We start from the raw sequence: 14,672 nt of genomic DNA, 5'->3' as shown, positions 1-14,672 counted from the left end.
TGATGCAAGTCTTCTGGTGCAAGTTCAAGTCATGTTTCAAATGCCACTAAAAATCTAAAGTAGGACTGCAATTTATGTTGTCAGTCACAGATTATTGTCACAAGTAATTTATCAAAAAATGAAAAAAAAATGCTCATTTCAATTTCTCATAGACCAAAGTGACCTTTTGAAATTGCTTCTTTTGTCCAACCAAGAGTCCAAACCAAAAGACTCTTCATTTACTGTCATAAAAGACTAAGAAGAGCAGTAAATTCTTAGATTTAAGATCCTGTAATCAGCTAATGTTTGACATTTTTGCTTGAGAAATGACTGAAACCAGTCCTTAGAACTGATTCTACCCTGTCCTTAGAGGGTATATGTTTTTTCTTTCAAATCTGAAATGACCAATTTGTTCTGGCCCTAGTAGTGGCTTCTCCCTGGGTTCTGTAGCAGCATATGTAATTAAGCACCAATTAAGCAATACTTCTTCCTTTGTTGTCTTTCCCACAAAAGCTTACTGACCTCCCCTATGAAACGGCATAGAAACACAGTCTCTACACCATTGCCTTTTTAATGAAGTACATCCAGAATGTCAGTTTTCTGTCTATAGAATCTGTTTAACCAGTACAGTCTGTCTTTGAAAAATGGGTACAAGTTGATGTCGGCAAGAGCCATCCTGGGCTTGAACATTGTGTTGTTTTTAAAGGGAGCATTCTATAGTGTTGTGAGTCCATGTCTCCATATTTGTGACAGCAGTTCTGTTGCAGTGTCGCATTGAATGTAACGTCTCGTGGAGACTTCTTTTAAAAAGCGGTTTAAAAGTTAATAAAGATTTCAACGTCAGCCTGCTGCCTGTATGATGTAATTATATCTTTGCTTTGACAGTTACCACCAAGTGTAAGTATACTCTCGTTTGTAACATTACCTTTTCACCTGCATATCCAGCGGCTTATTCAAGATAGGCCATCTTATGTTAAATAAGAACTAGCTGTCTCTCATTGACCTGCTTTTAGAACCCCATGCTCACCTAAGCAGGAGAAGAACTGTTGGGATCATCTGCATATTCTTTTGATCTCACAACTGGGTCTCTAGGAGCACGTCATTAAGGAAGTTTGCGTGACGTTCCCACTTCCTCTCATTGTGGCTGAAACTCCACCGCGTGCCCCCTTCTCTGCTGGTGCCCTTCACTCCATGGTGGCTCCTTACAAAGTCCTTTACCCTGCTACTGCCCTTTGCTTCAAAGCCTCACTAAGTTGGATTGAAAGCCAAAACCTCTCTTGTCTGTCCTTCACCACTAAGCTGACATGTTTGCGTCTGTGTTGTGTTGCCCTTGGGGTGGGTTACCTCCACCCCCACCCCCCCTCCATCTCATCTCTTCTCCTCCCCACCTTTGCTGTTTATCTGTCTCTGGGCTCGTCACGTCCCTGAACCTGCTCTAATTAGCATCCCACACAACGCTGTTTATTTACTCAGGTACCGACAGAAAGGGAGAGAGGTGAGAATGAAAGAGAGAGTCGGAAAAGGGGAGGAAGAGAGAGGGAGGGCTGGGAACAGGAAGAGAGGGAGAAATGGTTCGGAGAATCAAAGAGCTATGAGACTCTCTCTCATGGCGGATGCAGGGGGTAATGATAGTTAGGAAAAGACATGATGCAGAAAGTCGAGAAAGTGAGAGACAGAGAACTTTCCCGCCTCTCCACGCCTCCTCTCTGCCTTTTCCACCTTTCATCTGAGATGCAGAGTGCCTAAAATTAGCAAGCTGGCAGCTTCCTTCCTTCCAGGGCCCCCATTAAAGTTCTTCCATTGCAATGAGTGATCATTAAGGTGGGACTGGGAACGCAGGTGTTTTCTTAGTGTCCTGGTCGTCGGTACAGTGGCATCACTTTTCCTTGGAAGGGCCAACCTGAACAAAGATTCTTTGCAGTCGTCATCTGTAGAAGTGTTAGTTTGCCTGCACAGGTTCTCAACTTGTGAGTAGTAGCGTATCAGTGCATCCGTCAGTAGAGATGGAGAAGCAGAGTGACAAATGGAGGACAGGAGGATGGACCTGGGTCTGTTGTTTGCCTCTGCAGACAGGGCAGGTTTCGACATATTTGTGTTCAGCCTGGCCTGATGCAGGTCTACTGTCATACCTCTGTGCCTCTGTGTGCACACCACCACAAACCTCTGCAGTTACACACAACTTGCCAACGACCTGTGCATGCCTCTCGACATTTGAAACACTACGGTCTGACCAAGCTCATAGCTTGTGACTCCTTCTTGATGATTCTCAAAGAATTCATATTCCATATTCCTTTGTCCATCTGGAATGGGAACATGGTCCTGATATTTAGGTTTTGCCTCTCATACCCTGGAAGTCTGTTGGTTAATACATAATAGCGCCATTATTTCATCTATGTCATGCCCAGAGGTTGCATTACAGACTTCCTTGTGGTCCGTCATTATTATGGATGTGGATGTAAAAATTCCATCTTAATGTGTTATTACCCATCATTTGAATTTAATGAAACAAAAGCCTAATTAATAGCATTTTATTTTCAAAAAAATATCAATCATAATTACATTTAATATAAAGGACAAATGTAGATGATGCTTGTATGAAGGCATGGAGGGAAAAGATGAAGAGAGACACCGACTGTGTGGTCAACTTCAAATATGAACAAATATGAACAATAAAGTTTTACAGAATTAGAAGTCATATTGAACTCAATTCGACCTGCTGTAGTCTCATCTAATCAAACACACCAAGGGAGATTCCTCCAGAAGCATTTGTCTTTAGTTTTTGCGTCTTTGCTTCTGACAGACTCGTAGCTGTCCTAGTTTTGATCTGAACTTTCACTCGGCTGCCACAGCAGAGACTGCAGTTACCAGCACCTTCATCTTCAGCTGGAGTTTTCAAATCAATCCTGCAAGCACCGGGAGGAAATCCCACAGCATCTTTTGCACCAGGGGCACGACTGATAGAAAGGGAGTCTACTACAGGTGGTCTGCATGTGCTCATTGATAGCATCGTGTGTGAGTTACTTATAGTTATGGTAGATCAGCGTCGATGTTCTCATCTGTCCAAATGATGAATAGCCATCATATTTTTTCCGTCATTGTTATAAAAATTTCTGCCAGTGACCTACATGTCAAGTAAATATTCTATTTACTGTTTAGTTTTGTAGATACAAGCAGGAACAGTTTGAATGTTTCCTATCACATCAACTGAGTCGCCATGTTTTTATCTGCTTCCGCATTGGTGCACCTTTTATGTCCTACGTCATACACACAACAGCGTCCCATTTTTTTTTTTACGCGTTATCTACCTCTGTTGCAACCTTACTAACATGTCCTCATTTCCTACCTTGTTCCCGTTGCTCACTCTGCAAAATGTATTTGCAGCAACTTCCTGACAACAGTGATTCTGCACGTTTATATAAAACAATACATCTGACGCTGTCAGTGCTTTTTCTTTGGCTTTTATTCAGCAGAGTAGTCTTTTAAATTCCACCTTCTCTGTACTGTTCCACTGAATGATGGCCCTCTGCTGTTTATAATCAAAGTTAGTAAAATCCTAGCTGAAAAGGTCCCTTTCCACAAAGTAAAACTGTGGGAACAGCAGGAATATGGGAACTTTCACTTATTGATGTTTCTGTTTCTTGCACATTCCCAAGCTTATATCCGTTGTCCGTCGTCCCCACTCTTAGTTTTTCCTCCTCCATCTTCCTTCCATTTTTGCGCCACTCTTTAGTGCTGTTTGACCTATTCACAAGGGTCCAAATGTCACAGCAGAGAGAAAGGTCAGGTAAAGGTTTAGTGTTGAGCAACGTCTGGGTGGCTAACACAGTGCTGGCTGCCTGCGGGGTGGGGGTGGGGGCGCACGTTAACACTTGAGACCTTGAACACACACGGCTGCACACGTACACACACTCGGACACACTGCTGTCACCTCCGCTCCGCGTCGATGCCACTCAGCTCTGAGCCGGCAGCCATGTCATCTCTGAGTGTGTTTGTGTGTGTGGCCTTCTGCTCATTTGGTTCATCTGTGAGCATGGATGATTGAAGACGTTGCCGCTTCCCAGGGATGACACATGGCCTTGTTGGACATCGGGTCAAAGGTCATTAGTTGTCCGGGGTTTACAGCATCCTGCCTTCAAAGGGCAGTGCCTCGTTTTGTTTTGTTTTTTTTGTTTTTTTTGTGAGACTCCAGCTTGTCTGTAGTGACCGCCAATTCTGAAATCCCCACACCATGGAGGGCCTTATTTTGGAGTATTTATCCACAGAAACAACAAATGAAAGCAATCACAGAATTTTTTTTTAAATTATTATTTCTAAGATGTAAGCCAATAAAAGCAAAATACCCAAAGCCTTATTTGAACTTATTCTCTAAGAAGACCGGCAGGGTAGCAGTGGGAATTCTATATCGATTCATCTACATCCACATGCAGGGCAGAGCAGCGGGATCCTAATTGGAATGGATTTCTCCCTTGCATTGATTTGCTCAGGTGACAGTGGATGACATACGGTCATGTGTTTGTGCGCATGCCATGAATGCCATATGGCGCTGTAATGTTCTCCCTTGCAACACCTTTCACTGTTTGTTGTCTGGTGAAAAAGTAAAAGAAGCAGCTGGATGCTACCACGTAAATGTGTGTGTGTGTGTGTGTGTGCATAACCTTCTCTTACACTTCTTCTTGGCCTTCTCATTCAGTGGAGTTCTTTAAACACTCCGCTTTCTTTTTCCCCATGCCTGCCCTCACTCCAGACCCTAGCTCCCTTACACACACACACACACACACACACACACACACACACATATACATCCATACACTTTAGCCTGGGGAGCAAAGATGAGCAGTTAGCATGCATGCAAGAAGAAGCGATCAAGCACAGATAACACTTACACTCAGGAGGAAAAGACACATGGAATGATCTAATTTCCTCTTGGTGAAGATTCACAGAATGGTCCTTTTATTGTGTTTTAATGACATGAAAACGGTGAAAAAGATTGTTTTTTATTTTTTAACTACCTCTCCCACATGCTGTGGACGTGTGTTTGTGTGTTTGTTCGTGTGTGTGTGTCAAGAGAGCGAGAGAGGGAGGAGGTTGGTAAAAGATGGCCGCTGGACATGGCTTCTCACAGCCGGCTGGCCCCGACCCCCCGTGATCTACCCTCTTATCTAGCCCAGATCCTGGCCTTTCATCTGGGCTAAAACCTGGGGGAGCTTGGCCTCTGCTGAGTTTTTATCCTTCTCTCCCTCTCTCTCTCGCACACACACACACACACACACACACACACACACTCACTCACTCTTCGTTCCAGACCCCCTCCATCTCCAGGCTCTATCTTTAAGTCCCAGATGAGCATTGCTCTCACCTACAAGGGAGATAACAAACCTCACACCACTCTGCTCCCTGCTCTTCCTCAAAACACTTTAGATTAGTTTTTTGTTGTTGTTTATTTTTTAAACTCACAAGAGTAGAAGAAATTAGCTTACTTATTTGTATACTGTCAACAAACAAGCTGACATTTTCACATGTGAATGTCTTTAATAGCTCAACTTTAAAAAGGGAATAAATACAAAACCAGGTTAGATTGTCTCGGGTTTGGATACTGGCCACAGTCAGCATATGCTGGGAGCAAAACACAGGACTCTGCAGTTTAAACAGTAGCTGGCCAACAGTGAGACAAAACAGACTCAGAGAATGCATGAGGGATGCTACCAAAGCTCAGCACTATCTCCATGTTTTCATATGTCACAGAGCAGTGCTTTCACCTTTCACTAAATTGCATTAGTGACTAACAACAGGCAGGTTTGTTTTGGTTGCTCTCAGCCAATCGTCTTGGCTTGACCACTTCTACATGTGACCCAGGTCCAGGTTTGAGGGCGTCAGCTAAAGTTTGTGAGTGTGTGTGTTTGTGTGTGTGCGTGTGCGTGCGTGCTGCTTGTGCAGTTCGCTTCATACCATTTCATTCCTTTCCAGGTGGGTTGGCTGGCCGGTCGCCACGCTGCCCTCCTGCTCAACCCTGACCTGTTTCCAGCATAAACAGCAGATCCTCACCTCTCACCCCTGTGGCTTTACCTGATAATCTGTCTCTGTGAATCACCCCCACCCTTTTTTTCTTTTCTTTTACCCCTCAGTCTCTCGCATTCTCTCTAGAAACCAGGCTTTCGCGTCACCCTACCCCTGACCTCTGACTGCAGATTAGAGTGGTTGGCGTTTAAAATCCAGCAGCAGATTGAGTAACATCTGTGACCTCCCTGTACATTTCTGCCCTTGCTGTAATCCCTTCACTTTTTGCACACTATATTGTGCTTTGTTGAATGTACTTTTTGTCCTAACGTCTACACAAGATACCCCATAATTACAAAGCAAAATCATGTTTTTATAAATGCTTGCAATTTCATTGAAAACTAATCACAACGTCTCTCATTTACATGTGTACTTAGTTTCAGCACTATGGTACTCAAACCGAGTTAGATGTACTTTGTTTTCTTTCATCATCCTGACTATACATCTGAATAGTCTGGAACTTGATAGAAGGCAAAACTGAAGGTATGAAGGTTCACCCCTGTGGTCTCCAGTTCACAGAATTTGTCAGAGCAAAACCTGTCAAGTCATGAAGTCCAAGGAGCTTTCCACAGAAATCTGCAATCAAATTATGTGGAAGCATTTATCTTGTCATTATGCTATCAGGGTGCACCAAATGAAAAGAAATGAAAATTCTCCAAAGCCACTTTAAATGGATGTCATTTATGTGGCTTTGAAAAATTCAGAAAATATCATAAACATCTCATTTATTTCCTTGGCTTGAGAAAAGGTTTTCCGGTCTTTCTCTGAAGCATCTGCATCTCTCTGGCTTATGTTTCTGCCAGTTTCTCTCTTTCCTCTGCCTCACACTGACAATGAATGCCACAAGAACCACCTCCAGGAGGATGGAGAATGATAATGCCAGGGCAAGTTGACCGTCACTGATACGTCAACAAGTAAATAAACCCTTTGCTTCGCTTCTCTTCCTCCCTCCTCTCTTGTCTTCCTTTGTTCTCTACATGTTCTCCCATGTGGCTGAACTACAGAAGAGCCGTTAACATAGTGATTATTCAGAAGGAAGCGCACACTGAGAGAAGTACCCTAAAATATGAACGAAAGTAGTAAAGGGGAGGATTCACATACTGAAGAGAGGATATGTTGAGGATAGAAATAAGTGGCCTTGAGTGCTTTATCAAACAGTAAAATTGGTTGGCCTACACCAGTAAAAAGGACTTTTCATTGCCCCATCCTGTACAGTGAGTAACTAAATGTTATCCTAGGCTGTATCATCACCACAGACACTCACCTGTTGTATTGATGTACTTCTGAATTAGACCTCAGAGTGTGTGAGTGTGTGTTAAACTGGTAGCTTCAGGGCCTCTAGAGATCAGCGCAAAGCTGTACTACAAAAATACCAGCCGTTGTGGGATCAGTTCAAGAGCAGCTTTTTTGTACTATTATCCAACTTACTCCTGTAGGAACTTGAAAATCATGCCGGATGTTGGAGAAACTACATTTTGTAGCATATGAACAGAAAACGTTTGAATGCTTCACTTGTAATTCCTGTTTTGGACTGTCAGCTGTACAACATGGCGCACTCGTTTTCGTTTTCTGTATGATGAAATGATACAGTAAAAAATAAAATTAAAAAAAGGCTGACCTAAATAACATTGTCAGCGAATCTAGTCTATTTTAGTGGGTTTACTTGCATTAAAAAAACTGCACAAGCCTTCTAATTTTAGATAGATAGATACTTTATTGATCCCAAGGGAAATTCAAGATGGGTTAGGGTTAGGGTATTTTAGTGTTTCTTGTTCTTACCCCTTATTATTTTAGGATGGCTGTGAAGAATTCAGTATGTTCTTATTGTGTAATATGAGGTACATTGATTTTCTAATACTATTCCTACTTTTCCAGGTGAATGAGACAAACAGATAGAGTAAAGCTGAACTTGTTTTTACTTTTTTCATGTTTCATGCTATCAGGTGATGTCTGCTGAATCATCTGTGACAAAAGGATTATAGGCCTACTGGCTTCTTCCCCAGTTGTTGATATACCCCTTTGTTTCTCCCTCATGTAATCTTTCACATGCTAGAATTAAATGCCAAGTATTGCTTCTATCCCATTCTCCCATTTTCTACAGCCATATAAAATGCCCAGAGGGACACACATCCCACAGTTTTATTCCACTCTGTGTTGAGCCAAAGTCACAGTCAAACTGGAGTCAACTATCCACACAGAGGAGGAGTATCTCCTTTTTTATGGAGTCGTAATGCGGTAGGGGTACTGTATAAATAATCTCTCCACACAGAAACACTTCCAGCTGTTAAACAATATGCCCTTTGCAGTTTTCTTCTCTTTTTTCTTTTTGAATATAAAGCTTCTTGCCCAGACTGCTTTGAAAATGAATACTGAGGCATTTTTTATATTGGGAAATTGTTGTTGAATATTTGCCTTTTGTGACACCAGATTGTTGCACTTTATGCTGATTAGTGTTACAGAGTGGAGTTGGAACTCTGCCTGTATCAAACGGTGCTATTGAAAGTCAGGTCATAATGTGAAATTTAAACCTCAGTCTGTTTACAATTAGACCCTTTGAAGCATTCCACTGTAATCTCTCTCTCCTTTGATATAAAGATACAGTATTGATATAAATGGAGGGAATTTTGCCTTTGTTTTCAAAGCCATACCTGTGGCTTTTGATTGATGGATGGAAACTGTATGGTAGATTTAGATAATATAGACTTGTTTAAAACCTCACTCTAAGTTATAGTTTCCCCATAGACTTCAGCAGTATTTTGTATCAGCACAGTCAGGATGGTAGTAGAGTGGAACAGCCTTATCCCTATTGGATAACTGTGAAACGTTGTTTGTGAACAAGGGATGATAAAGTAAATCCAGGGCTTTTTTCAGGAGCATCCTCATTGCCTTCAGCCAGGTTGCAGTACTGGTCAGTGGAGGGGGAGATGAGAGGGGAGCCCCTCTTCATCTGGCAAAGATCCTGCCGTTGGGCAGCTTTAACGCTCCACCGGCTGATCCTTCCAGGAAGTGGTGGGGGGGTGTAAAGAATCCCCTGCAGAGCCCCAGCATGTACTACAGTTGCATGCTGATCCCAAATCAAAGGGGGCAGTCTGTCCTTAGCCTGAGGGAGAATGAGTCTGCTGTGTGTGACCAGAGAGACAGGGGAAATAAGACAGCTTGTCACATTTGTGCAGATGCCTGTATTTTTGTCAATGTATTTTTGCTTCTGTCCTGCTTGGGTTGCACAGAAAAGACATAAAACAAACTCAATTCAATTCAATTCAGTTTCAATTCATCAGTTCTTATGATTTTGGCAGCTTTTAAAAGAGACCACAGGAAGTCATGTAGCCTTCTCAGATTACTCCTATTAAGTCTGGTAGATCAAACAGATGTAATGCTACAATCATACTTGGTGTTGCAATGTTGGCAGTTATGGTTGATGTGGAAACTTGCAGTTAGAGGCTAAAAAGGCATGTTAATGCTGGAAAGGATAGCTAGTCTCTATTCAGTAACTAATAATGCTTGTTTTGTGATTTTGTTTCAGTTGGTAGCCAGTGAGTCCAGTCTTTCTGATGAAGAGCCTTCAGTTCCGGAGTATTGCCCCTAAGGCCCCAACTGTGGTGCCCTCCCCCTCCCCTGCGGTCCTGTCCTGCCAGCCTCCAACTGCCCTCCCTGAGGCTACCACTGCCTCCAGCCCCAAGTCCATTATTGTGCCCACCCAAAACTATGCACTAATGCAAATAGCCGGCCAAGATGGCACTTTCTCTCTGGTGGCACTGCCCCCTTCTGTCTCCTCTCAGACACCGCAGCAACAACAGCAACAAACCCAGTCAATTCAAAAGAATCTCAAGTTACCCATTCCAAGATACCAGCCAGTGAGGAGCAAGGGGACAAGAGATAAGGTCAAATCACCACCACTAGCTGCCAGGGTGAAAACAGCCTCCAAGGTTGCTGTGACAGCACAGACCAAGTCAGTGGGCTGTGGGGCTTCAACAGTAACGAAGAAAAAACAACTTGAGTCCAAGCACACAATAGAAACCACAGTGCCCAAAGAGGAGTCTTCAGAGAAGTTAATTATGATTGACTCAGCCTCCTCTGACATCTCTGTTACTGCTTTACTCCCAGATAATGCTGTCCTGTACCCGGGTTCTCAGTTAGAGCGAACACCAGATAGCTCTGAACGACCTGCTACAACCAGCCTTATTCAGAACCTCCAGTTCCCCCCTGCTGCTATCAAGAGTTCACCATGCAAAACTCCAGAGGAAAGTAAGACTACAGTGAGGCTGTGCCAATCTAAGCCTTCTGCTGCCCAGCCCCAGATCACTGTCCTGTCCCCAGCTATCTTCAGCAAAGCAGTCCAGATTATCCCAACCCCACCTAAGGGCAAACTGCCCATCCTGCCATACTCTAAAATGAAGAGTACCCTCATCCCAGCTGCCAAACTCAGCGATTTGTCTCCAGAGAAGAAAGGTTTTTCCCGCCAGACAAGACTCACCAGCCCCTTAGATCCCACATCCAAGACCCTTGAGACAGCTGAAGCCTTGGGTCACATTCAGGTGCCAGACTCCACTCTACAATCCAAGGAAAAGACCGCAGTCATGCCTGTATTGGGAACCCTCCAGAAGCCACCTGGAAAGAAAAGGGGACGGAAGAGAAAGACTATGGAAGACATCTTGGCATTTGAGGCCAGAAAGAAGAGGTCCTTGTCTTTTTTCCGTAGAAGGGTCCCAGAGAAACCACTTTCAGTTATTCCAGGCTCCAAACAAAAGGAAGTTGATATTTCAAAGAAATACCGCAGCATTCGACCCAAGCCCATGCTGGTTATGGAGACAGTTCCTCAACTGGTGAGTTTGCCTGCTATTAACCCAGATGGCCAAGATCAGGAACTTGTGCTTGGTCATCAGCTCCCCACCACTACTGCAACAAAGGCCCTGGACTGCCCTCCTCAACCAGCCTCAGTAACCCTCCACCTGAGAGGTGCCTCACATCCAAGAGTGTTCATAGGCAGCCGTACACTCTACCGTTGCCCCACCTGCAGCCGCTGTTTCCAGTTTAAGCATCACCTCCAGAGCCACATGAACAGCCACACCAACAGTCGACCCTACGTCTGTCCAGTCTGCCGCAAAGCGTATGCTCACTCTGGCAGCCTGAGCACCCACATGAAGCTTCACCACTCTGAGGTACGCCCACGTCGGTCCCTAAGCTGTGAGTTCTGTGAGAAGTCCTTTGGATACGTGGGGGTTTACTTCAGTCATCTGAGAGAGGTCCACAAAGTGGTGCTGACAGTGGAGCCGTCCATCAGCCATCATGAAGATGATGTATCTGTGGAGGGGTGAGTGGTTATTATAAATTGTGATCAACCATGAACTCATATACATCTGCTTTGTAGTGATCATATCCTTGTTGCAGTGTTTTGCACAGATGTCAACATATAGATCAAGTAACTTAAGATGCTGATTAATTGCCTGACTAGGCAACATTTTACAAAAAGCTACAAAAATAATTAGCTAGGTAATCATTATTATTATTTTTTCCACCAGGGTGAATTCCCCAGAGCCATCAGATGAGCAGGATCATGAAGACCCTGTGGAGCTGCAGATTAAATGCGGTCGGTGTCATGCCATCACTCCCACCTTTGCTGACATGAAGATGCACTTGCTCTATGTGCATGGGGAGGAGGTACAGGTCCGACTTCACGACAGCCAACACTCACAGGGTGGCCGTGAGGCTGAGAAAGAGCTGGTAAAACATGCTGCTCACTACTGGCGGCAGCTCAATGAGAAGCGTAGCCCAGTCAAGTGTGGCAGCTGCGATGAAGAGTTCTTCTCATTTTCCAAGCTTAAAAAGCACATCATTTCCCACCACCATGGAAGGGAGGGGGAAGAAAGTGGGGTCCTCTCATCACCTGATAGCAGTGGAGGCCTTGGGGTCCTTGCAGCAGGTACAGCCTTTAACTGTGTGCTTTGCAGCGAGGTGTTGGACACTAAAGAGGGGGTTATGGAGCACTGGAGGAGCCGCCACCATTGTGAGCAGCCCAGCCTGCTGTGGGACGCACTGAGCTCATATTCTGGTCAGGAAGAGAGCGAAGCTGATGGGGATGGGGATCTGGACACTCCTGCCCCAAGTCCACACTATCCAGCCTAGCCCTTGGATGGGCGTGGAGTCCTTCACTGTGGCTCTTCTTCATACGCACTCAGTCCTAATAATCGGCAGCACAGGGATGGAGACTTTCTCTTATGTCTTTTAACACTAATTTCGTCTTTGACCAGTTGAAGTATATGATGTGGTCCAAAGGAAAAAAGAATATCAAGTCAATGGTGAAAATTGATATTTGTGTTATAATTCATAAGGGATATTCTCTCTAGGTCAGAGAATCAGATTTTTTTTTATAATATTATTTTTCGTGTTGTTATTTTGATTGCACTGTTCTGTTTTTGGACTTCAGTTTGTTTGGAAGTATGTATTTAATGTCCTGTTGGATTATTTTTTTCTACTGCTTATTTAAATGTTATTAAAAGGGTAATTTATAACCTAGCTGACACAGTAAAACTGTTAAAAGGTCATTTCACCCAAACACTTACCCCTTGTGATATCTACCCATGCAGATAATTTGGTTTTATGCACGCACATATTTCAGTTTGTGGTTGGTATCTTAACCCCTAAGCCACAGGGAACAGAACTTTTATCATCATTATTTTTTGTTTTGTTTCGTTTTTTGTTTTTTTTTTTAACTTAAATGAGAAATGTCATTTTTTAAGTATTGTGAGTATGACAAGCAAATTTCCTTTCACCTCCATTTTATGAAGGTAAAGGCAAAAATCTCAAAGATATCTCAACTGAAAATACTAAATCTGCATGCCTAGATAGCACTATGAGAAAGTGATAAAACGTGTTTAGAATTTGGGTGGACTGACTCTTTCAAATATTGAGAAACGTAAATCTCATAACAAGGGCACACTGTCTATTATCACACTGGCTGACTGTTTATTGGCCTTGGATTATTACAGGTTAGAAGAAATCACAATGTGTACACAGTTCTATGATGTAATGCTCCTGTAACAGAAAATTCATATTTTCAGCCATGACTTGAATTTCACAGTCTGACAAAGGGCAGTAATAGGGTCTTCTGTCAACCTGGACCCATTATGGAACACTTTCCTAACCAGCACCCAAGTGACATTCTTGTGGCCTTCGGAAAAATCGGTGTTCATGCGTAATGTGGCTTATCGTCAGTGTGGTCCTCTGTAGGCCAAGTTCTATCTCTTTGACTTCTTGATTAATGCCTATATATATGTATTCTGTGATATGCCAAGGGTCTTTTCACACTAGTGATTGTAGAAGTGAGTTAGCATTTAAGCGTTTTAACCACTGACAGAATACCTTGTGTTGACTTAGTAAATACGCAAAGGAAACCATTGAATTGCCTACCTGTTGTTGCCAGCTCATGTTCGCACCTGTGGAATTGTGTGCACCCAGACTCTATTGTTAGAGTCAATATAAACTGTTGTCCAGTCCAGAAAAATATGCTATTTTATACTCTAGATTAATACAGAGGTCTTTTAGTATATGTATGCTTGTTGTTGGTCCTTAAAGAACCAGCACTGAGACATTTATTATGTTGGCTTCTTCTAATATTGAGGATACATAATGTCTTGTTTCTTGACTGGGAGGCCATTCCTACATGGCAATTAGCTCTGTTAACATTTGTCTGTGGTTATGTTTCATATGGAAAAAAAAAAAAAACATAACAGGATTAAATGAATGTACCTGAATGTTTAAAAAAATCTTACCAAAAGTATATGTATGCTATATAGACTAATTCTATAGATAGATTATATAGATATATTGAGAAAAAATATATATTTACATAGAGTAACTAGTGAATCAGCTGCTTTGTTCCGTCACAGTGGAGGGAAACAAGATGAATATATCATGCCAAAACTGGCAACAAAAGCCATGTAGAGTTGTCCTTATGTTTCTGACACAAACGTAGGACTTTGAATGAAGGGCAAAGCACTGATGTGTACATGTAACTCTGAGTGGGTAAAGTACAGTATACAGTACTACTGTTCGTCAAATGCCATGTTTGGGTGTCCATCAGTGAACTGTCCTTTCTTTTCAAGCCCTTAACACAAACCAGGAAGTGACAGAATTAAAGGTCAGACTCTTCTTTCCTCAGATGAGAAACATACATGACTGTCAGCACAAGTTGAAAAGTGAAAAAAATCCACATTTGGTGAAATAATGTGTTTGGCTCACTTGATTTAAAAAAAAAAAAAAAACTGTCCAAAAAAAGACAAAGTGTTTGTGCTTGTGACTGTGTACCTGAAGAACCTGATGTTTATGACAATAAAGATATGCTTTGTTGAGGAATTTGTGATTGTTGTGCTTTCTTGGAACACTCAAAAGATTTGTTCATGGAACGAACATGAAAAAAATCATGGAAAGGATTTCCACCTGATTGAATTACTATGTTTTAGCCTAATGCAACTCTATTAGTCTAACGTAAAGTACTTAGGTTGGGTCAAAATATTTTAGTTATTAGTTATTTCAACTTAATTACTACAGTGGGATCCAATTTAACTTAGTTTTGTTGATCCAACTAATTTGCAATGTTTTGTTTGAACTCAACTCTATAGTTTTGGGCCAACTAGTTTACT

At 42.6% G+C, this 14,672-nt stretch overlaps 1 protein-coding gene across 6 annotated transcripts in view; it reads left to right on the top strand.

Annotated features, from left to right (window-relative positions):
* The window catches only part of znf438 (zinc finger protein 438), a 41,603-nt gene extending 27,218 nt beyond the window's left edge, over positions 1–14,385 (top strand). For 4 of the 6 annotated variants that reach the window (XM_046371143.1, XM_046371146.1, XM_046371144.1 and 1 more), the window contains 2 exons: positions 9,557–11,344; positions 11,553–14,385. In XM_046371143.1, coding sequence (XP_046227099.1) covers positions 9,585–11,344; positions 11,553–12,156 — 2,364 coding nt within the window. In that variant the 5' untranslated portion in view covers positions 9,557–9,584 and the 3' untranslated portion in view covers positions 12,157–14,385. Of the gene's footprint in view, positions 1–6,836; positions 6,948–9,556; positions 11,345–11,552 lie in introns of all 6 variants that reach the window. The other 2 variants (XM_046371148.1, XM_046371147.1) reach the window with 1 other exon arrangement.
* The last annotated feature ends 287 nt before the right edge of the window (positions 14,386–14,672 follow it).

Source organism: Scatophagus argus, chromosome 18, assembly GCF_020382885.2.
Source record: "Scatophagus argus isolate fScaArg1 chromosome 18, fScaArg1.pri, whole genome shotgun sequence".
In the NCBI taxonomy this organism is placed as follows: Eukaryota; Metazoa; Chordata; class Actinopteri; family Scatophagidae; genus Scatophagus; species Scatophagus argus.
This window is presented reverse-complemented; position numbering and strand designations above follow the sequence as displayed.